This window comes from Schistocerca cancellata, chromosome 6 (assembly GCF_023864275.1).
Source record: "Schistocerca cancellata isolate TAMUIC-IGC-003103 chromosome 6, iqSchCanc2.1, whole genome shotgun sequence".
Taxonomy (NCBI): domain Eukaryota; kingdom Metazoa; phylum Arthropoda; class Insecta; order Orthoptera; family Acrididae; genus Schistocerca; species Schistocerca cancellata.
Genome location: NC_064631.1, coordinates 607276657 through 607302241, shown reverse-complemented (window position 1 = coordinate 607302241; position 25585 = coordinate 607276657). Strand labels below are relative to the sequence as shown.

The 25585-nt window shown below is 42.0% G+C and overlaps 1 protein-coding gene across 1 annotated transcript in view; it reads left to right on the top strand.

The window, feature by feature from the left end:
• Window positions 1-25585, top strand: part of LOC126088449 (piezo-type mechanosensitive ion channel component) — a 724612-nt gene that overhangs the window by 508808 nt on the left and 190219 nt on the right. Inside the window, exons 32-33 of the mRNA XM_049906591.1 lie at window positions 10823-10977; window positions 25042-25130. Coding sequence (XP_049762548.1) covers window positions 10823-10977; window positions 25042-25130 — 244 coding nt within the window. The remainder of the gene's footprint in view (window positions 1-10822; window positions 10978-25041; window positions 25131-25585) is intronic.

Here is a 25585-nt window from a genome sequence, read left to right as displayed (position 1 = left end):
GAGCAAAACACATGTTCTAAAATTCTACAACAGATCGACGTCAGAGATATAGGTCTATAGTTTTGCACATCTGTTCAACGACCCTTCTTGAAGACTGGGATTACCTGTGCTCTTTTCCAATCATTTGGAACATTCCGTTTCTCTAGAGACTTGCGGCACATGACTGTTAGAAGGGGGGCAAGTTCTTTCGTGTACTCTGTGTAGAATCAAATTGGTATCCCATCAGTTCCAGTGGACTTTCCTCTGTTGAGTGATTTCAGTTGCTTTTCTATTCCTTGGACACTTATTTTGATGTCAGCCATTTTTTTGTTTGTGCGAGGATTTAGAGAAGGAACTGCAGTGTGGTCTTCCTCTGTGAAACAGCTTTGGAAAAAGGTGTTTAGTATTTCAGCTTTATGCGTGTCATCCTCTGTTTCAATGCCATCATCATCTCGGAGTGTCTGGATATGCTGTTTCGAGCCACTTACTGATCTAACGTAAGACCAGAACTTCCTAGAATTTTCTGTCAAGTCGGTACATAGAATTTTACTTTCGAATTCACTGAACGCTTCACGCATAGCCCTCCTTACGCTAACTTTGACATCGTTTAGCTTCTGTTTGTCTGAGAGGTTTTGGCTGTGTTTAAACTTGCAGTGAAGCTCTCTTTGCTTTCACAGTAGTTTCCTAACTTTGTTGTTGAACCATGGTGGGTTTTTCCCGTCCCTCACAGTTTTACTCGGCACGTACCTGCCTAAAACGCATTTTACAATTGCCTTGAACTTTTTCCATAAACACTCAACATTGTCAGTGTCGGAACAGAAATTTTCGTTTTGATCTGTTAGGTAGTCTGAAATCTGCCTTCTATTACTCTTGCTAAACAGATAAACCTTCCTCCCTTTTTTTATATTCCTATTAACTTCCATATTCAGGGATGCTGCAATGGCCTTATGATCACTGATTCCCTGTTCTGCACTTACAGAGTCAAAAAGTTCGGGTCTGTTTGTTATCAGTAGGTCCAAGATGTTATCTCCGTGTGTCGGTTCTCTGTTTAGTTGCTTGAGGTAATTTTCGGATAGTGCACTCAGTATAATGTCACTCGGTGCTCTGTCCCTACCACCCGTCCTAAACATCTGAGTGGCCCAGTCTATATCTGGTAAATTGAAATCTCCACCTAAGACTATAACATGCTGAGAAAATTTATGTGAAATGTATTCCAAATTTTCTCTCAGTTGTTCTGCCACTAATGCTGCTGAATCAGGAGGTCGGTAAAAAGAGCCAATTATTAACCTAGCTCGGTTGTTGAGTGTAACCTCCACCCATAATAATTCACAGGAACTATCCACTTCTACTTCACTACAGGATAAACTACTACTAACAGCGACAAACATGCCACCACCGGTTTCATGCAATCTATCCTTTCTAAACACCGTCTGCACCTTTGTAAAAATTTCGGCAGAATTTATCTCTGGCTTCAGCCAGCTTTCTGTACCTATAACGATTTCAGCTTCGGTGCTTTCTATCAGCGCTTGAAGTTCCGGTACTTTACCAATGCAGCTTCGACAGTTTACAATTACAAACCCAAGGTTGTTTTCTTGACTTCAGACACTGATTTTCTGCTATTAATATATCGCTGTGTATGGGTAGTTGGGGGTTCTTCTGAATGTTTCTCCAGATCTTCAGGAGAGCATCTGATCTTCGTAGAGCTGGAGGTTGGATGTTACTTAAAACTGGTAGCCAAGCAGTTTGAGTGCTACGTATGCAGCCTGTGATAAGATGCAGAGCAAACAACCAAAAAGTCCTTCTCAGGATGCACAAGTTCATAGAATTGGACCATCTATTCACAAATGATCCCTATTATTGGGTTTGGCCTCCACATTGTCATTTCAGGAATAAATTTCAATATTTGAAACTGTAGTTCATCATCAGATATAAATTTTTCTTACGTCCAGCACCTCCTTAAGTTTATTCACAAGTGATCCCCATCATTGTGGAGGTGTGGTTGCTAAAGCCACATCTACTGCATGCCAAAGTGCTTCTTAGCTTCACTAAACATCTGGGTACTGACCACCAGCCATGTAGCAATGCACTGTGAATACCATGGTGCAAGGCTGGGTTAGTGTACTGCAACAAGTGGCCCCCTTCACAGCATTGAGACCATCTGCTAAGACTTGTGTTTTTACAGTGGAATCAGCCTTGTGATTGTGCGTTCTGGCCAAGCTCCGTGGCCAGCCTTCTTGTAGAGGCCCTTCTCAACTATGCTATAAACATCCATAGCCTAACAGAACAACTGAACAAACACAGTCTCTTTCCTGATATTGAAATAAAACATTTAGGAATGTGGCCACAGTCCAAAATTCCAATATCATGTCAGTTACAGTCTACTTGTTCTGACTTTGGCTTACCTTCTTCTAATCCATGAACTATGTCCCTACTGGAAACACACGCATGATACATGCCTAATCCTCAAATTCACTTGTATCTTTCTCCTGGCATAAAGGATGTGATACACCACTTCACGGTTTTGCAAAGTGTTCACCTTGTACTTGGTGAACACCCCAATTCAGAAGTAATTTTTACTAATGACTCAGGAGTTGAAGACCGGACAGGAGCATTGAGCAACATTACCTGCCTGGTGGACGCAGTGTCTTTATGGTGGATTTGGTGACCACCGTACTTGCTCTTCAATACACCTGTTCCCAGTCATGTAAGTCTTTCTTAATCTGCAACTTACATGCTATAATCCATCTTTGTTCCTGGCACTCATTGGTAATGCACATTCATGATCTCCTCATAGACCTCAATGACAATGGGAAGACAGTAGTATTCCTCTGGTTCCCCAGTCATGTTAGGTTCCTAGAAAATGAACTTGTGGGTCAGTTCACCAAGAAACTTTCTGGCAGATTAAAACTGTGCCCAACCGAGACTCGATCTCGGGACCTTTGCCTTTCATGGGCAAGTGCTCTACCATCTGAGCTACCAAAGCACGACTCACGTCTGGTCCTCACAGATTTACTTCTGCCAGTATCTCGTCTCCTACCTTCCAAAACACCAAGTAGGCTACTAGGAAGGATGCTCTGGAAAATGATGATACTAGGTTCTCTGACTTGTTGTTGTTGTTGTTGTTGTTGTTGTGGTCTTCAGTCCAGAGACTGGTTTGACACAGTTCTCCATGCCACTCTGTCCTGTGCAAGCTCCAACCTATATCCTTCTGAATCTGCTTAGTGTATTCATCTCTTGTATCCCTCTATGATTGTTACCCTTCACGCTACCCTCCAATACTAAAATGGTCAACCCTTGATGTCTCAGAACGTGTCCTACCAACCAATCCCCTCTTTTAGTCAAGATGTGCCACAAATTTCCTCTTCTCCCCAAGTCTATTCAGAATCTTCTCATTAGTTACATGATCTACCCATCTAATCTTCAGCATTCTTCTGTAGCCCCACATTTTGGAAACTTCTATTCTCTTCTTGTCTAAACTATTTATTGTCAATGTTTCACTTCCATACATGGCTATACTCCATACAAATACTTTCAGAAAAGACTTCCTGACACTTAAATCTATAATCTATTTTAACAAATTTCTCTTCATCAGAAACACTTTCCTAGCCATAGCCATCTGCACTTTATACCCTCTCTGTACCCTATCAGTTATTTTGCTCTCCAAATAGCAAAACTAATCTACTACTTTAAATGCCTCAATTTCTAACCTAATCCCCTCAGCATCACCTGATTTAATTTGAGTGCCTTCCATTATCCTTGGTTTGCTTTTGTTGATCTTCATTTTATATTCTCCTTTCAAGACACTGTTCATTCCGTTCAACTGCTCTTCCAGATCCTTTGCTGTCTCTGATAGAATTACAATGTCATTGGCAAACCTCAACGTTTTTATTTCTTCTCCATGTATTTTAATTCCTACTCCAAATGTTTCTTTTGTTTCCTTTACTGCTTGCTCAATATACAGGTTGAATAACATCTGAGATAGGCTACAACCCTGTCTCGCTCCCTTCCCAACCACAGCTTCCCTTTCATGTTCCTCAACTCTTATAACTGCCATCTGGTTTCTGTACAAATTGTAAATAGCCTTTTGTTCCCTGTATTTGACTCTGCCACCTTCAGAATTTGAAATAGTACTCCAGTCAACATTGTCAAAAGCTTTCTCTAAGTCTACAAATGCTAGAAACGTAGGTTTGTGTTTCCTTAATCTTTCTTCTAAGATAGTCGTAGTGTCAGTATTGCCTCACTTGCTCCAACATTTCTGCGGAATCCAAACTGATCTTCCACGAGGTTGGCTTTTACCAGTTTTTCCTTTTGTCTGCTGTCTTTGGGATTGGAATTATTATATTCTTCTTGAAGTCTGAGGGTATTTGTCCTCACTCATACGCCTTGCTCATGAGATGGTAGAGTTCTGTCATGGCTGGCTCTCTCAAGGCTATCACTAGTTCTAATGGAATGTTGTCTGCTCCTGGGGCCTAACATGTAGACATTAGTATGTCACTGACTGTTATGGCTTGTAACAGAGAAAGAACTGTTACAGCCACGATGACTAAGATATGGTTTATAAAAGAGTATGACCAAATTTCAGTATTCTCTTCGTTTGCCTTGACATGAATTTACTACTCTTATGCCTCCATTCTGAATACACTGATTTGGCCTGTGGAAATGTGATGATAAGCTGCCAAGCCTTGTTGCAGTAGAGGTGCCCTGCTGATGGTTGTTATTTTTCTGTTTCCTGGCGGAGTACCCCACTGCTACTTGGCAGGCTTTGCAGCTGGCTGAGACATTTCCTCAATCTATCACTATCTTTTATTGCATTTGTTCTGCTGGCTGCCAGAAGGGGCTGGATCACTTCCCTTGACTCATGACGTGCATATTTTGTTTTAATATTACCTCAAATCTCAATCTGTTTTTTTTTTTTTAATGATTTTGTGCTCCTTGTATCAGATGGCTGACTAATTGACCATATTGACCTGGTGCAGAGAGAGAGAGAGAGAGAGAGAGAGAGATATTATGTCTACCCACTCTATTATCTTTTCTCTAATGAACATTTGTATAATTAAAATGACATAAAACAGAATAAAGTAATAAATAAAATAAACACAGATACATAGCTCTTGGGGATGACACCTATAGTGCAGTGCTGTTTGAGACATTGTTGACATTTATGAAGCATTTAAAAGTTGTTAATCCTGAAGTTATTTGTGAAAATATTGACTTTAGTAGTCTTAAAGTTATTGAAATTATTATTGCTTCATTGGATGTGGCTCTTTTTTCTGAGACTGCGGATGTATTAAGATTTTTCCTGTTATATAACACTCTGCCATTTCTGGTGCACCTTCTATTCTACAATTAGGTGAGCAGTCACCATCCAAATTCCTTGCACTGGGAATTTTCCCATGTTGTTCCTTGCTTACTGCCTTTGCAACAGGACAAGACCATACTGGTCAGTTTACTGGACCAGCTGTGGTGCACCCTGGGCTCAAGGGCCACCAGCTAGTGTTCAGCTGCACAAACAAATTCACCTCACATTGTGCCAATTGGAGGTGGCTGAATAATTCACCTACATACACATAACTGCAGTCCAGACACAAGCATTTCCTACCCTATAAAATGCAGAGCCATGTGTGAAAACAGCCATTTTATGTCAGCTGTGCTGCAATTGCTGTGCAGCATTTTGTGCTGGCATAGCGATCAACACTCTGCTCACGAGAACGGGTACCGCTAAACTGTGGCAAACTGCAAACTTGATATCCGGTTGCCAAATATGATGTGCATCACAACACAAATGAGCTCAATAGCTGCTGACTATGCATGCCATTTGGATATTCTCTTCCAGCAAAGGTTTCTCTGAACTACACAGATGGGCATTGTATCTTCAATATATTGTGTCTGAAACCTCCATTGTCTAGCTTCCCTTCTCACTTATGTCCCCGCCCCCCTCTTCCCTTTCTTCTACCACTCTCCCCCTGTCCCAAATGCAGGCATATTTTCTCTCTCTCACTCCCTTGCTCCCCCTTCCCCATTGCCCAATCTATCCCTCCCCCTCTTCACTCCCTCTCTTTCCCTTCACCTCCAGCCCCATCTCCTTCCCTCCCCTTCCCTTCCTCCCCTCCCACCCTCCCTCCCTCCCTCCCTCCCTCCCTCACCTCCCACCCTCCCTCCCTTACCTCCCACCCCTCCCACCCCTCCCACCCTCCCTCCCTTACCTCCCACCCCTCCCACCCTCCCTCCCTCCCTCCCTTACCTCCCACCCCTCCCACCCTCCCTCCCTCCCCTCCCTTACCTTCCACCCCTCCCTCCCTCCCTCCCTCCCTTCCCCTGTCGTCCCCTCCCCTCCCGCCTGCCCCCCCTCCCGTATGCTCACTCGTCTGATCCCCCCCCCCCCCCCCCTGGCTGATCCCCTCTTTTACCATCTCATCCCCCACAACCCTTCCCCTCCAAATTATTCCTACATGTTTGTTGTTTAGAATCAAATTTTTCTCATGTTTCGAACACAGCCAGTTTGGCAGCACTGGTGACTATGGTAGTTTTTGTTCCTTAACACTCCATATCCATCTTTCCACCATGTACTGATATCTTATACTTGTCATCACTATCGGAGGTAATTTGATAGCTTTACAGTAATGGCAGAGGACACTCCAACCTATGGTCCAACCCTACAGTCAACATTTCAATTATTGGAAAATCCAGGATGGAATGTAACAATACGAGAGAAGGAAAGTTGCTACTCACCATATAGCAGAGATGCTGAGTTGCAATAGGCACAATACACAATCATTGCTTTTGGCCATTAAGGCCTTTGTCAGCAGTACACACACACACACACACACACACACACACACACACACACACACAAGCGCAACTTGCACACAAGTCTGCAGTCTCAGAGAGCTGAAACTACACTGCGAGCAGCAGCACCAGTGCATAATGGGAGTGGCGACTGGGTGGTGGTAAGGAGGAGGCTGGGGCGGGGAGGGGGAGGGATAGTATGGTGGGAGTAGCGGATGGTGAAGTGTTGCAGTTTAGACAGAGGGCAGGAGAGAAGGTACGGAGGGCTGAGGGGGTAAGTAGCAGAAAGGAGAGAAATAAAAATAAATCAAAACTGAGTGTGGCAGTGAAATGATGGCTGTGTTATTGCTGGAAAATGGGAAGAGGGAGGGGGCTGGATGGGTGGGGACAGTGACTAACGAAGGTTGAGGCCAGGAGGGTTACTGGAACGTAGGATGTATTGCAGGGAAAGTTACCACCTGCACAATTCCGAAAAGCTGGTGTTGGTGGGAAGGATCCATATGGCACAGGCTGTGCAGCAATCATTGAGATGAGAGGTATCATGTTTGGCAGCGTGTTCAGCTACAGTGTGGTCCACTTGTTTTTTGGCCACAGTTTGTTGGTGGCCATTCATGCGGATAGACAGCTTGTTGGTTGTCATGCCTACATAGAATGCAGCACAGTGGTTGCAGCTTAGCTTGTAGATCACGACTGGTTTCACAGGTAGCCCTGCCTTTGATGTGATAGGTAATGTTAGTAACCGGACTGGAGTAGGTGGTGGTAGGAGGATGTGTGGGACAGGTCTTGCATCTAGGTGTATTACAGGGGTATGAGCCATGAGGTAAGGGATTGGGAGCAGGGGTTGTGGAAGTATGGACGAGTATATTGTGTAGGTTTGGTGGACAGCGGAATACCACGGTAGGAGGGGTGGGAAGGATAGTGGGTAGGCCATTTCTCATTTCAGGCCATGACAGGAGGTAATCGAAACCCTGGTGGAGAATGTAATTCAGTTGCTCCAGTCCTCGATGGTACTGAGTTATGAGGGGAATGCTCCTCTGTGGCCGGGTGTGGGACTTTGGGAGGTGGTGGGAGACTGGAAAGATAAGGCACGGGGGATTTGTTTTTGTACAAGGATGGGGGGATAATTACGGTCAGTGAACGCTTCAGTGAGACCCTCGGTATATTTAGGTAGGGACTGCTCGTCACTGCAGATGCGACGACCACGGGTGGCTAGGCTGTACAGAAGGGACTTCTTGTTATGAAACGGGCGCCAGCTGTCGAAGTGGAGGTATTGCTGGTGGTTAGTAAGTTTGATATGGACGGAGGTACTGATGTAGCCATCTCAGAGGTGGAGGTCAACATCTAGGAAGATGGCTTGTTGGGTTGAGTAGGACCAGGTGAAGCAAATGGGGGAGACGTTATTGAGGTTCTGGAGGAATGTGAATAAGGTGTCCTCACCTTCAGTCCAGATAGCAAAGATGTCATCAATGAGTGTGAACCAGATGAGCAGTTTAGGATTGTGGGTTTTTAGAAGGATTCCTCTAGATAGCCCATGAATAGGTTAGCATTGGATGTTGCCATGCGGGTGCCTAAGCCATACTGCGGATTTGTTTGTAGGTAATGCCTTCAAAGGAGAAGTAATTGTGGGTGAGGATATAGTTGGCCATGGAGACTAGGAAGAAGGTTGTTGGTTTTTAATCCATAGGGTGTCTGGAAAGGTAGTGTTCTATAGCAGTAAGGCCGTGGGCATTAGGAATGTTAGTGTACAGGGAGATTGCATCAATAGTGACAAGCAGGGCACCATGTGATAAAGGGAAAGGAACTGTGGAGAGTCGGTCAAGGAAATGGTTAGTATCTTTTATATAGGAGGATAGGTTCCAGGTAATAAGTTGAAGATGTTGCTCTAAGAGAGCAGAGATTCTCTCAGGGGTGGCACAGTAACCGGCCACAATGAGACGTCCTGGTTGGTTGGGTTTATGGACTTTAGGAAGCATGTAGAAGGTGGGAGTGCGGGGAGTGGTAGGGGTAAGTAGGGAGATGGATTCTGAGGGGAGGTTCTGGGATGGGCCTAAGGATTTGAGTAGTGACTGGAGATCCTGCTGGATTGCTGGAATGTGATCACTGTGGCATGGTTTGTAGGTGGAAGTATCTGACAGCTGATGGAGTCCTTCTGCCAGGTATTCTTTGCGGTTCAGAACTATGGTGGTGGAGCCTTTGTCTGCATGTAGGATAAGGTGAGGACACCTTATTCACATTTCTCCAGAACCTCAACAATGTCTCCCCCATTTGCTTCACCTGGTCCTACTCGACCCAACAAGCCAACTTCCTAGATGTCGATTTCCACCTCAGAAATGGTTACATCAGTACATCTATCCATATCAAACCTACTGACCATCAGCAATACCTCCACTTTGACAGCTGCCACCCGTTTCATACCAAGAAGTCCCTTCTGTACAGCCTAGCCACCCGTGGTCGTCGCATCTGCAGTGACGAGCAGTCCCTCTCTAAATATACCGAGGGTCTCACTGAAGCCTTCACTGATCGTAATTATCCTCCCATCCTTGTACAAAAACAAATCTCCCGTGCCTTATCTTTAAAGTCTCCCACCACCTCCCAAAGCCCCACAGTCCGGCCACAGAGGACCATTCCACTCATAACTCAGTACCATCCGGGACTGGAGCAATTGAATTACATTCTCTGCCAGGGTTTCGATTACCTCTCATCATGCCCTGAAGTGAGAAATGTCCTACCCACTACCCTTCCAACCCCTCCTACCATGGTATTCCGCCGTCCACCAAACCTAAACAATATACTCGTCCATTCTGACACAACCCCTGCTCCCAATCCCTTACCTCATTACTCATACCCCTGTAATACACCTGGAAGCAAGACCAGTCCCATACATCCTCCTACCACCACCTACTCCAGTCCGGTTACTAACATCACCTATCCCATCAAAGGCAGGGCTACCTGTGAAACCAGTCATGTGATTTACGAGCTAAGTTGCAACCATTGTGCTGCATCCTATGTAGGCATGACAACCAACAAGCTGTCTGTCCTCATGAACGGCCACCGACAAAATGTGGCCAAAAAACAAGTGGACCTCCCAGTTGCTGAACACACTGCCAAACATGATATCCCTCATCTCAATGATTGCTTCACAGCCTGTGCCATATGGATCCTTCCCACCAACACCAGCTTTTCTGAATTGTGCAGGTGGGAACTTTCCCTGCCATACATCCTACGTTCCCGTAACCCTCCTGGCCTGGTGTGCGCGTGCATGTGTATGTGTGTCTGCTGCTGACAAAGGCTTAATGGCCGAAAGCTATGATTGTGTGAATCTTTTTATTGTGCCTATTGCGACTCAGCATCTCCGCTGTATGGTGAGTAGCAGCTTTCCTTCTCTCATATTATTTCAGTTATTGGCTCATTTAAGAGAATAATGCATAATATGCATGCTGCCCCCCACCACATGAATACTTTCCTCCAGGAGGCAGGATTGAAATGATTGCAGTGGCCTTAAATTTTGTCTGAAATGAACCTAAATGTTGGCCTCAGAGAGGAATCTGATGAAGAGTCGGCCAAAATCAGTCAGCAATGTCTTAACCATTTTGTGGAATGCATGCTATCATGTTACATTGCACCAGTTTGTTGTTTGCGTGCCTGGGAGGATCCTATTGTGTTACATTGCACAAAGTCAAGGAACATAGTACTAAATGTTATTCAGCAGCAGATTTACATTTCATAGATTTACACTTTTGAGCAGACTGCATTTATTTTGGTTATTGTTTTGTTTTTATTACACAGTGAAATTAATCTTTATTATTTTCATAAAGCTTGTTCTTTTATTTCTTGCCCCTTTCCCCTTGAATCTAAGCCTGCATATGTTAATAGAAAAATAGAAAGTCATGTTATAAACACCGCAGGTAAACTATAAAGAAGAAAGGAAATTACATATAATAAAAGTTTATTTGACATAGAAGCCATCTTACTCCTAAGTGAGTACTGTTTATGCAATTGAAGCCATCAATAGAAATATAATAATATAATAATATTATAAAATGATTTTTCTTTCTAGAACAATCGCTAGGCCGTACTGTGTGGACATACATAAAATTTGCTTGGGCATTAATAGAAGGTTCAATGGAGACACTTGTTCGATACTTGAACCGCTTCTCAAGGGACTACCGCTATGTTATCCGGGTGCTAGCCTTGGAAAAGAAATTGTTGAAGGTAGGCCATTTGTAATAGACTACATTTTGAGATTCATAATCTAAACATTAGTCATAACTACAGGGTTATTACAAATGATTGAAGCGATTTCACAGCTCTACAATAACTTTATTATTTGAGATATTTTCACAATGCTTTGCACACACATACAAAAACTCAGAAAGTTTTTTTAGGCATTCACAAATGTTCGATATGTGCCCCTTTAGTGATTCGGCAGACATCAAGCCGATAATCAAGTTCCTCCCACACTCGGCGCAGCATGTCCCCATCAATGAGTTCGAAAGCATCGTTGATGCGAGCTCGTAGTTCTGGCACGTATCTTGGTAGAGGGGGCTTAAACACTGAATCTTTCACATAATCCCACAGAAAGAAATCACATGGGGTTAAGTCGGGAGAGCGTGGAGGCCATGACATGAATTGCTGATCATGATCTCCACCACGACCGATCCATCGGTTTTCCAATCTCCTGTTTCAGAAATGCCAAACATCATGATGGAAGTGCAGCGGAGCACCATCCTGTTGAAAGATGAAGTCGGCGCTGTCGGTCTCCAGTTGTGGCATGAGCCAATTTTCCAGCATGTCCAGATACACGTGTCCTGTAACGTTTTTTCGCAGAAGAAAAAGGTGCCGTAAAGTTTAAACCGTGAGATTGCACAAAACACGTTAACTTTTGGTTAATTGCGAATTTTCTGCATGAATGTGTGAAGATTATCTACCGCCCAGATTCGCATATTGTGTCTGTTCACTTCACCATTAAGAGAAAATGTTGCTTCATCACTGAAAACAAGTTTCGCCCTGAACGCATCCTCTTCCATGAGCTGTTGCAACCGCGCCAAAAATTCAAAGCGTTTGACTTTGTCATCGGGTGTCAGGGCTTGTAGCAATTGTAATTGGTAAGGCTTCTACTTTAGCCTTTTCCGTAAGATTTTCCAAACCGTCAGCTGTGGTACGTTTAGCTCCCTGCTTGCTTTATTCGTCGACTTCCGCGGGCTACGCGTGAAACTAGGTGAAACTAGCCCGCACGCGTTCAACCGTTTCTTCGCTCATTGCAGGCAGACCCGTTGATTTCCCCTTACAGAGGCATCCAGAAGCTTTAAACTGCGCATACCATCACCAAATGGAGTTAGCAGCTGGTGGATCTTTGTTGAACATCGTCCTGAAGTGTCGTTGCACTGTTATGACTGACTGATGTGAGTGCATTTCAAGCACGACATACGCTTTCTCGGCTCCTGTCGCCATTTTGTCTCACTGTGCTCTCGACCACTCTGGCGGCAGAAATCTGAAGTGCGGCTTCAGCCGAACAAAACTTTATGAGTTTTTCTACGTATCTGTAGTGTGTCGTGACCATATGTCAATGAATGGAGCTACAGTGAATTTATGAAATCGCTGCTATCATTTGTAATAGCCCTGTATAGTTGAACAAAAAAAGTGTGTGTGTGTGTGTGTGTGTGTGTGTGTGTGTGTGTGTGTATGTGTGTGTGTGTGAGAGAGAGAGAGAGAGAGAGAGAGAGAGAGAATGAATTATTGTAAGTGCATTTATTTCCACATTTGTATTTTTGCCACTAGATATGACTTGTTGCTACTTTTATTCATAGTACTTATGTGGATTAAAAAATGGCTTCCTGGAATAGATTTTATTAGGGTAATAGGTTAAGTGGTGGCAGTGAACCTGTTTAAATGAATAGCGTAAGTGGTTGCAGCAAACATGTTTATATGACTAACAGAACAGCTCCTATTGTGTTACTGAGCTGCCTTATACGTCTCTCCTATAGTGTAAATAATTGCTTTCCGAAGTAAATCTTTCACTTTACTGCAGTTGTTTATAAGTCTGTGACAGATTAAAATTGTGTACTGGATTGGGACTTTATCCCTGGATATATCATTGATTGCAGAAGCCATGATTTGGGTGAGTGTCCCACTTTGTCACTATTTTAATCTATGAGAAGTTTTCAGTAATCAATTATTTTTCATTGTCTGAATACATAGCATTTATGGTATATCATAAAAACACACAAACATTCATTTGATATAAGGGACAAAAGAATAATTAGTCTTCTATTTTTAGTGAATCGTTACTTTTCCCTGATCGTTACTGCTACGTTCAATGTGGTTTGTGATACCGAATGCACATTTTGTTTCTCTCAAACTAACTGTAATTTTTGTAATAATTTTTATGTTATCAATGAAACTCTTTTGCCTAGATAATTCATCAGTTTACGTCATATGTAGGAAAGGGTCATCTCTAATTGTCATCCTCCTCATTTACCGTGTGTCAGGACAAAAGCACTTTAAATAAGCAAATATTCATATAAATAAGCAAATATCCATAAAAACAAATAGTAGCATTAGTAGTAGTAGTAGTAGTAGTAGTACATGTCTATTTCACATTTATTTCAGCGTGTGTGACTGAGCGAGATACTGCAATGGTTAGCACACTGGATTTGCATGTGCTGGGTCAACTGCTTAAATTGACAACTGGCCATTCTGATTTAGGTTTTCTGTTATTTCCCTAAATCTATTGAGGCAAATACTCAGTTAGTTCCTCTGAAAGGGTGCAGACAATTTCTTTCCTTGATCTTTCTCAATCTGAGCTTGTGTTTTGTCTCGAATGACCTAGTTGTCAATGGGACATAAACACTTATCTTCCTTCCATCAGTGCACATTCATTTGATTTTATATTCATTCAAAGCAATGTATTTTCAAAAATTTTATTTATTTATATGCTGTAATTTATACTTTTTGTAAATCTGTGCCCATTTCATTGCTATGTTGGTTAAAAAAACCTGAGATATGTCAGAATGGTTTCAATGAGATGAATGCGAGGCCTGTGCAGAAAGTATCTAATTTTAACACACATTATTTTTGGTATTTCCCTGCAGTCCCCATGGTGGAGGAGGACATCTTTGGGCTCACACCTAAATGTGTCATTGGGAAATTTCAAATCAAAACAATTGATGTTTGGAGGTGATGCCATGTGAGAAACATAAAATAAAGGAGTAGTTCCGCTGTTCCTTTGTAGCAAGACAGAGACCAGTTTTGTGGGAGCTGGAAGTGCAGCTGTTATTTAGACACTGCAAAAACTGGAAATATGATGTTATAGTCTTATACTAAGAAAAATTTCTGAAGATGTTGGAATTGCCAGAGATTTTGTATATTTAATTTTCTGTTATATTCAGAATTCATACAGAATGTCTAAAATGTAAGCCCAAGTTACTATCAGTGGAAGAGATACAATTCTGCTTCCATATTTCACAGAATGTGTTGAATAGCCCATGAATCCCAAGTTTTTCAACACGCTGATAGCCAGAGATGACTCATGAGTGTATGAATGTGGCCCCGAACCAAAAGTACACTCATTGCAGTGATATCATACTGACGTTGCTTGTTGTCTTTGATTGCCATGGTATTGCCACTCATGAATATGTGCTGGAAGAACAGGATCTGCATTGAAAACACTTCTTATTTTAACCATTATTAGTGACCTTATCTTGAACATTAAGACCACCAAAACAGCATTATTTGCTGATGACATTACTGTTATACTAAAAGATGGAATAAAGAGAATCTACAAGAACAAATGAGCACTGCCACAACCCAAATCAATGAGTGGTGCCACTTAAAGTTGCTAACTATAAACAACGATAAAATAGTAAAATAGTGTGCAATACATAACTGTGCAACATTCAATTGTTTCATTAATAGCCAACTTGTAGTAAAATCAAACAGTGGAAAACCCAGGATGGAATGTAACAGTATTATGAAAAGGATAGTTGCTACTCACCATAAAGCGGAATGCTGAGTCCCAAGTAGGCACAACAAAAAGACTGTCTCAAAATAAGCTTTCGGCCAACAAGGTCTTTGCCAAAAATGGATGACACACACACACACACACACACACACACACACACACACACGGCCACAGTCTCTGACATCCGAAGCCACACGCCATGAGCAGCAGCAGTGCCTGATAGGAGCGACAACTGGTGGGGGAAAGGAGGAGACTGGAGGGGGGGGGGGGGGTTGAGACAGATCGGGCAGCAGGGTAGGGATTGGGGACGGTGAAGTGCTGCTGGGGTGTGTGGAGGGATGAGATGGCCGGACAGTGAGAGTTTATGAGTTTATGAGTTGGTGAGTGACTGGAAAGATAAGGCATGGGAGATTTGTTTTCATACAAGGTTGGGAGAATAATTACTGCTTCACAACGTGGGCCATATGGATCCTTCCCACCAACACCAGCTTTTCTGAATTGCACACAAATGAGAACTCGGCTTATATCCTATGTTCCCGTAACCCTCCTGGCCTCAACTTTTGTTAGCCATTCTCCTCACCCATCTAGCCCCTTTCCTGTTCCCATTCCAGCACTACACAGCCCTCTATTCCACCAACACAACCAGCCTTCTTACTTCATTCCTTTCACACTACATCCCCCCCCCCCACCCCACCCCACCCCCATCCCATCCGACTAACCTCTTGACTGAACCAGCTGCCCTACCCTCTCTCCATCTTTTCCTTGTACGCTACCCAGCAGCACATCACCATCCCCCACCCCTACCCTGCTATTCCTCCCCCTCCCCGCACCAGCCTTCTCCTTACCCACGCCCAGTTGTCTCTCCCATGATGCACTGCTGCAGCTGCTGCAGCTAATAGTGTGGTTTCAGCTGCCCAAGACTGTGAACATGTACTTGTGAGTTGCATTTGTGTGTGTGTGGGGGGGGGGGGGGGGGGGGGAGATCTATTTTTGACAAAGGCCTTGTTTGCTGAAAGCTTATGCTGTGATTGTTTTTGTTGTGCCTATCTGTGACTCAGCATCACAGTTATATGGTGAGTAGCAACTATCCTTTTCATAATATTGAAACTTGTAGTAGATGGTAACAAGGCTAAAGTCTTGGGCCAGTAGATCTGGCATAAAATGATGTGCATCCTGCATGTGACATAACGGGTGATCAAAAAGTCAGTATAAATTTGAAAACTTAATAAACCACGGAATAATGTAGATAGAGAGGTAAAAATTGACACAAATGCTTGGAATGACATAGGGTTTTATTAGAACAAAAAAAAAGTTCACAAAATGTCTGACAGATGGCGCTGGACAGTAAAACATCAGTGACTGCACATGACAATCATGTATAAAAGGAGCTGTAATGAGAGAGAGAATCAGATGCGCCAGCAGTCGCAGCATGTTGACGTTACCTGAAAAGGTGCTTTTAGTGTAGCTGTATTATCAGAATGGGGGATGAGCTAGTTCAGCGTTACGATCCTATTGCCATAGGAAGGGGATTTGAACAGGTAAAGGTCCATTGACAAATGCAGCTGTGGCGAGAATGATTTCCAAGTTCGAAGCCACGGGTTGTTTAGACGATAGACTCCGTAGTGGCTGACTGAGCAAAAGGTGTAATGCTGCTGAGACAGTTCAGGAAAAAATGGAGACTGTAGCGGGTTCGTCTATGCATGGGGACGCCAGCACTCTTGCACTCACACGTCGCACCGGCATTCCGTACACTACTGTTTGGTTGGCACTGAGGCATACCCTCCAATGCTATCCATACAAAATCCATTGGCATCATGAACTGTTACCAGGCGATTTAGTGAAGCAGAGGGCATTTGCAGTGTGGGCATTTCAAAAGATGGCGGAAGATGACGATTGTTGTGGACCGATGAAGCTCATTTCATGCTCCGAGGGTCTGTCAACGCCCACAACTGCAGAATTTGGACTATCGAAAATCCTAGAACTGTTGCGGAAACTCCATCGCATGACGAGAAAGTCACGGTATGGGTTGGATTTACCACATCTACCATTATCGGGCCTTTTTTCTTCGAGGAAATGCGTGATTCCTGGTTTTGTAACTGCCACTGTGATGGGTGAGAGGCATGTCGATATGTTACAGAATTGCATCATCCCCAGCCTGGCTGATAAACACCTGCTGGAATGTACGATGTTTATGCAGGATGGCGCTCCACCCCATATTGCTAGATGCGTGAAAGATCTCTTGCGCGCGCCGTTTGGTGATGATCGTGTGCTCATCCGCCACTTTTGTCATGCTTGGCCTCCCTTGCGATTATTGGCTTTGGGGTTACCTGAAGTCGCAAGTGTATCGTGATCAACCAACATCTCTAGGGATGCTGAAAGACAACATCCGACGCCAATGCCTCACCATAACTCCGGACATGCTTTTCAGTGCTGTTCACAAAATTATTCCTCGACTACAGTTGTTGTTGAGGAATGATGGTGGACATATTGAGCATTTCCTGTAAAGAACATCATCTTTGCTTTGTCTTACTTTGTTACGCTAATTATTGCTATTCTGATCAGATGAAGCACCATCTGTCAGAAATTTTTTGAACTTTTGTATTTTTTTGGTTGTAATAAAACCCCATGTCATTCCAAGCATGTGTGTCAATTTGTACCTCTCTATCTACATTATTCCGTGATTTATTCAGTTTTCAAATTTATACTGACTTTTTGATCACCCGGTATATTAACATAAAGCTCAATAAAACTATTTATGCAAAAAAAAAGGATCCTGAAAATCTGCGACAAGTCAGCAGATAAATTTCAATCACACATAAAAAAATGGAAATATATTCGGGAGTTAGTCGTTACTAGTTGCTTAATGTTTATTTCAGTGTGTGTGACTGAGCAAGGTAGTGCAGTGATTAGTACACTGGACTTGTATTTTAGAGGACTTCCATCACATAAAAACAGAACCTTTAAGATATTGTATATTTTTTGGAAAAGCATTTGTGTTTCATGCAGGCCTTTCTTTAAAAAAAATAGTCATTGAATTGCAAATATGTCTTGGAAATATTAATTTTTGTCACTACACATTTTATTGGTGATGAAAACATGAGGGGAAAAAAGTCAGATTTCACGACGACAATGCAAGACAATAAATTATGTATGTCGCACGTTACAAACACTGATAGATGTCAATAAGGAACCTATCACATGAGCATAAAACTGTACACACTTCCAAATGTTGTAAAACTTAACACATATATAACAGGGTGTATACGACCCAGGACAACCGGGAGATCTGGGGAAAACCCGGGAATTTTTTCATCCGGGAGAAAACCAGGGAAAACCCAGGAATTTTTTAGTATTCTGGGAATTTTTCATTGTTTTAGTTTTCTGTTAAAGTTTTGCAATTTTGGATGGTAATAACCTATACTCTAACAAAGGATATTACTGTATCCCGTTACTACAGAATAATACTGCAGCAATAAAACATGAACGAGAGAAATAAAGAAAATAAAACTTCAGTTACGAAGAAAATGCACCGTATACAACAACAAAACACAGTGCTCATACAAGCGTCTGCTGACAGCAAAATGTGTCAAAGGCTTTAGGAAGACTGTGCAGTGCTTCATAACAGATTGCTTCCGATGAGCGTGACATCACAACTGTTTACATAAGATTCTTTTGAGCAATTGCGAGCGGGCTCATGTGCATGCGCAGTTGAGTCACGTATGAGTAGTACCTTCACCCACTTCTGGCTACTGAAATGTGGCTGTTACCTGTATAAGCAGTAGTAACAAGCAGCAAGATGCTACCCATAAAAATTTTACTGGTGCGCCCAAGTTGCCAGATTCACGCACGCGCACCAAGCCCAGATTTAGGGTCTTGGTGCGGTGTGGAGGGGAAACCTGACAGTCAAGCATTAATTGCCTTGCAGAACAATGAAGTTATTTTTGTTGGTATGCTAATAAGATTTAGCTTTTATTAATCTTTTCTGCTGAGGCAGTCAATTTATTTGAAACGAAGTGTTTAATTTCATACTATTAGCTAGTGTCAACTGTTCGCTGCATTTCAAGTGCACATTTTCATGGCATTATACCATAGTAAAGAACCAAACATGACATAATACAGTACTGGTAGTCTAAGAAAGCTCAATGAAAACCTTAACGTCAGGTCGAGGCCTACTTCATTGGGAATCTGGACATGGGAATGTGCACTATAAGCCGAATTGTACATTGTGATATGGTTCACAAAATTCTGATGCTCTTGGAGTATCCTCTGATGTCTTGTTTCCTTTATGACACAATGTAAGATATTTAAATGTCTTACACGTACGAACATACGGGCTTCCTACGTCATCGTAGCTGCGCAAGAGCGGTGACGCCTTTTATCTGGCGCTCTCTGGCAACTGCTGAAACTGGTTTCTTAAATCAGAGCATTTGGCTCTCATTTAAAAATCAACTCTTTGAGGACGAGCCATTTAGAAGAATTTAGAGCCCAGAAGATTACATTTGTCTGATGTATCTTAAAGTGTAACACGTGCAAAAGAGATCAACATTATATGTGAAAGCTTAGCTTCTCTTGGAGCTTCTTAATATGTGGGCAGTGGGAGCGGGTGTGGTAATTACGATGATAAATAATCACTCACACTCCCGTCACTTACTATGAATACTTTTATCCTCGCAGCGTATATATGATGCGTGTAGCATAGAGCGCGTACTACAGAGAACTGATCTGGTAAAGATATAGTTGTTCTCACTGCCTTAGGATAGCGATATTATTGCGGGGTGAGCCAGTGGTTCTACGTCCCCACAAATCTTAGAGACTAATATTATACGTGAAAACTTTGCTTTTCTTGTAGCAACACTGTGTACATTAATTTAAACTATTAACTCTTCCTATTTGTGTATTCGCGCCACTTAACAGCGATGTTCCTGTTCGCTGACTACATCACGTGACCTATGCTGTGATTATCCACTGTCATCGCACCGCAATCTCTATTTCAATGCTCCAGAAAGTAACATGTGGTGTTTGGTTGAATTAGCATTTATACTTTAGTAATATGAAAATATGCAGTGTACATGTTGCTACACATATCTTTCCAAAACTTGTCCCCCCCCCCCCCCCCCTCCCTCATCATCCTCATCATCCTCCTCCTCCTCCTCCTCCTCCTCCTCCCTGAGTTTCGTTTTCTGTAGTGCCGAGAAATTCTACGCCAGTGTATGAAGCCATTCAAAGGATTTATAACTTTTACGGTTCCGAGGGAAAGTATACTGTCACTTAACACGGAAAAAGTGTATTTTGACCTGGGAGAAAATTTATTTTTAACTTGGAAATTGGAAAAACCTGGGAATTTTTTCTTGTCTGCGTATATGCCCTGTATAATGAAAAGGATAGTTTGCTACTCACCATATAGCGGAGATGCTAGTTGCAGATAGGCGCAACTAAAAGACTGCCAAACAAATAAGCTTTTGGCTGAAAAGGCCTTCATTTGAATTGGACAACACACACACACACACACACACACACACACACACACACACACACACACACACACACGACCACAGCCTGGCTGCTGAGATCAAACTCTGGCCTCAGCAGCCGGAGATTGTGTTCATGTGTGTGAAGGGAGGGGGGTGGGATGAGTGAGTGTATGTTTTGTCTAATTCTGATGAAGGCCTCTTTGGCCAAAAGCTTACTTGTTTGACAGTTTTCTGTTGTGCTCATCTGAGACTCAGCATCCTCCACTATATGGCATTTAGCAGTCTGTCCTTTCCATAATACTGTCATTATTCCATCCTGGATTTTCTGTTTTGTAACACATATGTTAAAAATGTTTGAGAGACGTTTTACATCATATCTAGAATACCACTCCTATTCAGTAAGAGGACATTTTGTTTCATAATACATGGTGCAGCAGCGTTCATAGCATAATTTGACTTGCGTAGTACAATGACGTACTGCAGGAATGCACACCAGCTCATGCCACGTTCGTGTACTAATGAGCTGCCATTTCGGGTGTGACAGAGATACGGAGCGGAGTAATGCACAGCATCACGCCTTTTCTGTTGAAAGTTATTTCAAGAACGACGACTCTGTTATTGCTACCCAGCACCTATTTCGGCAACATTTCAACTTGGTCATGGGAAAGTTCCAGATGGACGGACCATTGTGAGGTGGGTATGTGCATTTCGAACAACAGGTTCTGTTTGCAATGGCAAACTGGGAAGAAGTGAAAGAACTATGTGAACACCAGAAGCTGTGAAAAATGTTCGTGCTGCACTATTGCCTAGCCCAAAAAGATCTGTGCGTTGTCATGTGCAAACTGTGCATATGTCCGATCACTCATTGAGGAGAATATTGCATGAAGATCTCCATTTTCACCCATATAAGCTGCAGATTGTTCAGGAAATTAGGCCACGTGATTGGGTTTCACACGAAACATTCTGCTTAACCATGCTTGATCTCCTTTGCCAAAATCCACAAATGTTGCACACCATCCTGATGTCAGATGAAGCTCATTTGAGTTATGTGGTTGAGTGAATAAACAGAATATGCGTTATTGGAGTGATGTAAACCCACATGAACTGCACATCTAGCCCTTGCGCAGTTCTTGTCTCACAGTGTGGTGTGGAGTTGCTTCCTTTGGGATTGTTGGCCATTACTTCTTTGAGGATGACAGCGGTGTGGCTGTAACTGTCACCAATGAATGCTACCAAAAGATGCTGCAAGACTTCGTTCTTCCCCAGTTACGTATGGTCGATGTGGATGTGGAACAATTATGGTTTCAACAAGATGGAGTAACCTTGCATACGCCCAGAACTTGCATGGATTTCTTGCGACAGACATTTTCCGTTAGAGTAATTTCCTGTTTTGGTGACATTTCTTGGCTGTGGCTGCCTCGCTCACCTGACCTCTCATGTGCAACCTTTTTCCTTTGGGGCTACCTGAAGCAAGAAGTGTTCCAAACACATTGTGCCACCATTCCTGAGTTGAAGGATGGCATCAGAACTGCCGTCGGCAGTGTCCCAGGGAATACGTTACGCTGAGTTATGGAAAGCTTCCAACGCCCCCTAGATCAATGTGTTGTGCAGAGGGGGAATCATTTGACAGGAGTCATATTCAAAAAGTAATCCACACAATGGACAATGACGTGCACATTAGTAAATGGCATACGTTTAATTATTAATTGACATAAGAGGTAATAAATAAATTGCAGTTACTGCATGATGGCGTGTTTTTAATATCCTACTATGAACGCTGCTGCACCCTGTATGTAATAGTAACACACATCTTTATTTGAAAATTATAAATTAAATGTGAAACCTATTACAGCTTTATCATCTTGTACAGTTTCTCCCCACTAGCAGTGTCTGCTTGGAGCCTCTGTTGGCTTCCCGCCACTTCCCTGTCATTGCTGTGGCCTGGTCTTTTCCTCTTTTCTGAGCTTTCTTCCACTCTTTTTACCCACTTGTCCTTTGACCTTCCCATTAGTCTCTTGGTCTCCATCATCAATCTTGTGGATCTTCCTTGGCATCCTCTTCTCATCCATTCTTTTTACAAGCCAATACCATTTTAATTTTATACCATTAATCTTTTGTTGTAGGGGTTTGTCATGTGTTACCTCCATAACACATTTGCTTTTCACTTTTTCTATTTTTGTTGCACCTATATGACTTCTTGTAAACTTCATTTCACTCTCTTACAGTTTACATTTTTCCTGTTTCTTCATGAACCAGTTTTTTGCATTATAAAACAGGATTGGTATGTAATATGTTTGGTATATCAGCATTGTACTTTCTGGGTGGACTTCTTTGTTTTATATACTGTAATTCTTCTCATACTTCTCATAAACCTATAAGCACCCCTCCCACATTGTAATTTCTTCCATTTCCACGTATTATTCTCACCAAATCCTTGAAAGTTTAAACGATTTTCAGGGGTTCAGCCCTTTCCCTCCAAGTGTCACATTAAGTGGTGAAGTGCAGTGGAGAACTGTGTCCCACAACTGCTGTGGTTGCTGTGAGGTCCTACAGGAGCATTGAAATGGACCGGAAAATCGAGGCTCTGGTGAAGCTGTTATAACCTGGTAGTGATAGAATTGTGGACTTAAAAAGGTGGAGTAATTTTGACTTTCAGGTATGTTGTATGTATTACTCCTCTCATGAAAAATCCAAGTTTTAGATCTTCTTCCCCTTGTGTGTTATTCACAGTAACTCGTTTCCAATGCATTTTAGGCAAAAATATGACAATATCAATTTTAAAGGGTGTTAAATTTCTTGCAAAAATTCATGTATAACATGTTGCAAATTTTGGAACAGCCACCGAGATGCATGGCAAACATTTTGTTATGCAGCTAACCCCAGAATCCAACAAGTGATGACACTGTCTGTTATGCCTCATCCCTCAAGAACCCTTCAGCGGTTTCATGGGGGTTACTCAACTACAATATCCAAGACCAAACCTTGTCAGAGCAGCTGATTGTGAGATAAACACGAGTTGTGAATTTTTGAAATTCTACTGGATCCATTTTATCTTAGAGAGTCAGTATATCTTGCATTTGTAGGTGAGCCCATTTGGTGAAGTGGAAGTCTCCACCAGCATGAAAATATGGCAAAATTTTCTGAATCGTGTCAGGATGAAGCTGCCAATTTGCAGTCTTTTCTGTTTCAGCAAACTGTTTTATCAGTGTGACCAACTGGAAACATTGAACCCACAGTTTGGCTGTGCTGCTAGTTTACTCTAGTGTTTCCAGTTCCTTGTTAAACTTTGTGCTGGTACTGCGGAAACATGGGTTGTCTTGTGTAAATTATGTAGTTCATATCAGCACAATCATGAGGGATAATTTGAATAGTATCAAATATTAAGCTGGATAAAATGTGATGAACTAAAAATGTGAGCTCCCAAATGTCAAGGTCAAGCTTAGGCATCACCAGACATAATCTTCTCTAGGCTATTTTAATCTCATGAACTACATGTATATATTGCATACAGAATGGCTTAGAGATGATGATATGGTCAGGAATATTATTTTTGACTTAGGATGGTATTTTCAGATTAGAGTCCACTTTCAATAAAATTGTTAATGCAACATTTCTCAGCATGTGTAGGAAGTAATTGCAAATGTTCTGTATGAATCTTGAAGAAAATCAAATCACTTACAACAATGATTATTATGCATTGCAAACAAAACTGCACTAAACAAAAGCTATAGATTTTCACAGCCTCATATCTCAGAATTTTTCAACATGTTGTACATGAAATTTACAGGAAATTGAATACCCTTTAAAATTGATATTGTGATATTTTTGCTTAAAATGCATTAGAAGCAAGTTATTGAGAAAAAAACTGAAAAAAGTGCCATTTCTTGCAGTTTTTTCAAGATGTTGGATAGAACACAATGGGGATAAGATCTAAATCTGGGGTTTTTCACAAGAGGGGTAATAAATGAAACAATACAGGAAATGAAAATTACCTCGCCTTTTGCAACCCAACCCCTTTTTCAGAGCTATCTCTACTGGGATATGATAGGTCCAGCTATCCAGCATAGGAAAAGAAATGAGCTGTCAAAACTACAGATGTAACTGTATACAGCAATCTCTTAAATCACCCTCTCGAAAATAGAATTTGAAAATGGAAATTACTTGATACAAAATAACCTTGGGTTTAAGATGTTTGCTATCGTAAAGTACCGGTGCTTACATGATCAAATCATTGGATACAATAAATAACGAAAGATGGTGAAAGACTACTCCGGAAGTTCTCTACCATCTCTGTGACATAATTAGATGCAAAGAAAGACTTACAAAAAGGCTATGATACTGCCAGTTGCTTCATGACAGTGCTCCGGTTGATTCATCCAGACTTTTTTTGGCAAAAAGAGAATTGTAGTTATTTGCCAAGCTCTGTACTTCCTAGACATGATTTGTTGTGATTTGATTTTTAAAGGTCACAGTTTGACACCAGAGAAGAGAGAACTCTGAAGTAGCTGTAGAAGTTGTAGGCCTCCTGCATGTTATCTGACTGACTACATCCGTACATAATTTTGTCAGTGTGACCCATAAATAATACATCGTGGGAATTCTATTACACCCAGTGAATCATTCCAGCACAAACACTGTGAAACTGAGACATTTGTGTAACATTCTAGATATTAGCCCAAAGATCTGTGACACTGTGAATACCTGTCAGTACTTTTTGGTGCTCTTTATGTGAGGCAACTCCTTGACTTTTTAGTTTTGAATTTGAAAATGGTTAATCATCAACAGCGTATAGAAGCCTTGTGCCTCTTCTAAAGATAGATGAATTTCCTCATTTCTCATTTGCAGGAAGATCCTACTTTTGGCAAAGGAGTGCGCACTGGTGCAGGTATGATATGGCAGCCCCTCCCATCAGGTCACGAACGGCAACGACCCAGGTGAAGACGATAAACATAAACTTCCACTTCTGCTATATTTTTCTTTAAAAGACACCATGACAAGCTTGTAGACATGTGTTTGCTTTCTCATGTGTGTATGTCTGTTTTGTTTGTTTTTTGTCTGTTTTAGTTGTTGTTTTGTGTAGTATTGTATGTTGAAACTCTACAGCAAGATGCATGCTTTATTTGCATACATCACCCTTAATTTTTGTTATTTTTTAGCATTAGCATATAATTAATGTGAGTAATGGCATATTTTCCACAGACTGTAACTCATTTATGATGATTCTCAGTAGGATTCACATTTTCTAACTGCAAAAGTCATGTTCTGCATTTCAGTCAGATTAGAAATCATTTTGAGAATTACATCACAACAGCTTATGCTCACCATTAAAAGAGATCTGGGGCATGAAGTCCTTTAGACAAGCCTCTACTGTATACACCAAGTACACAGA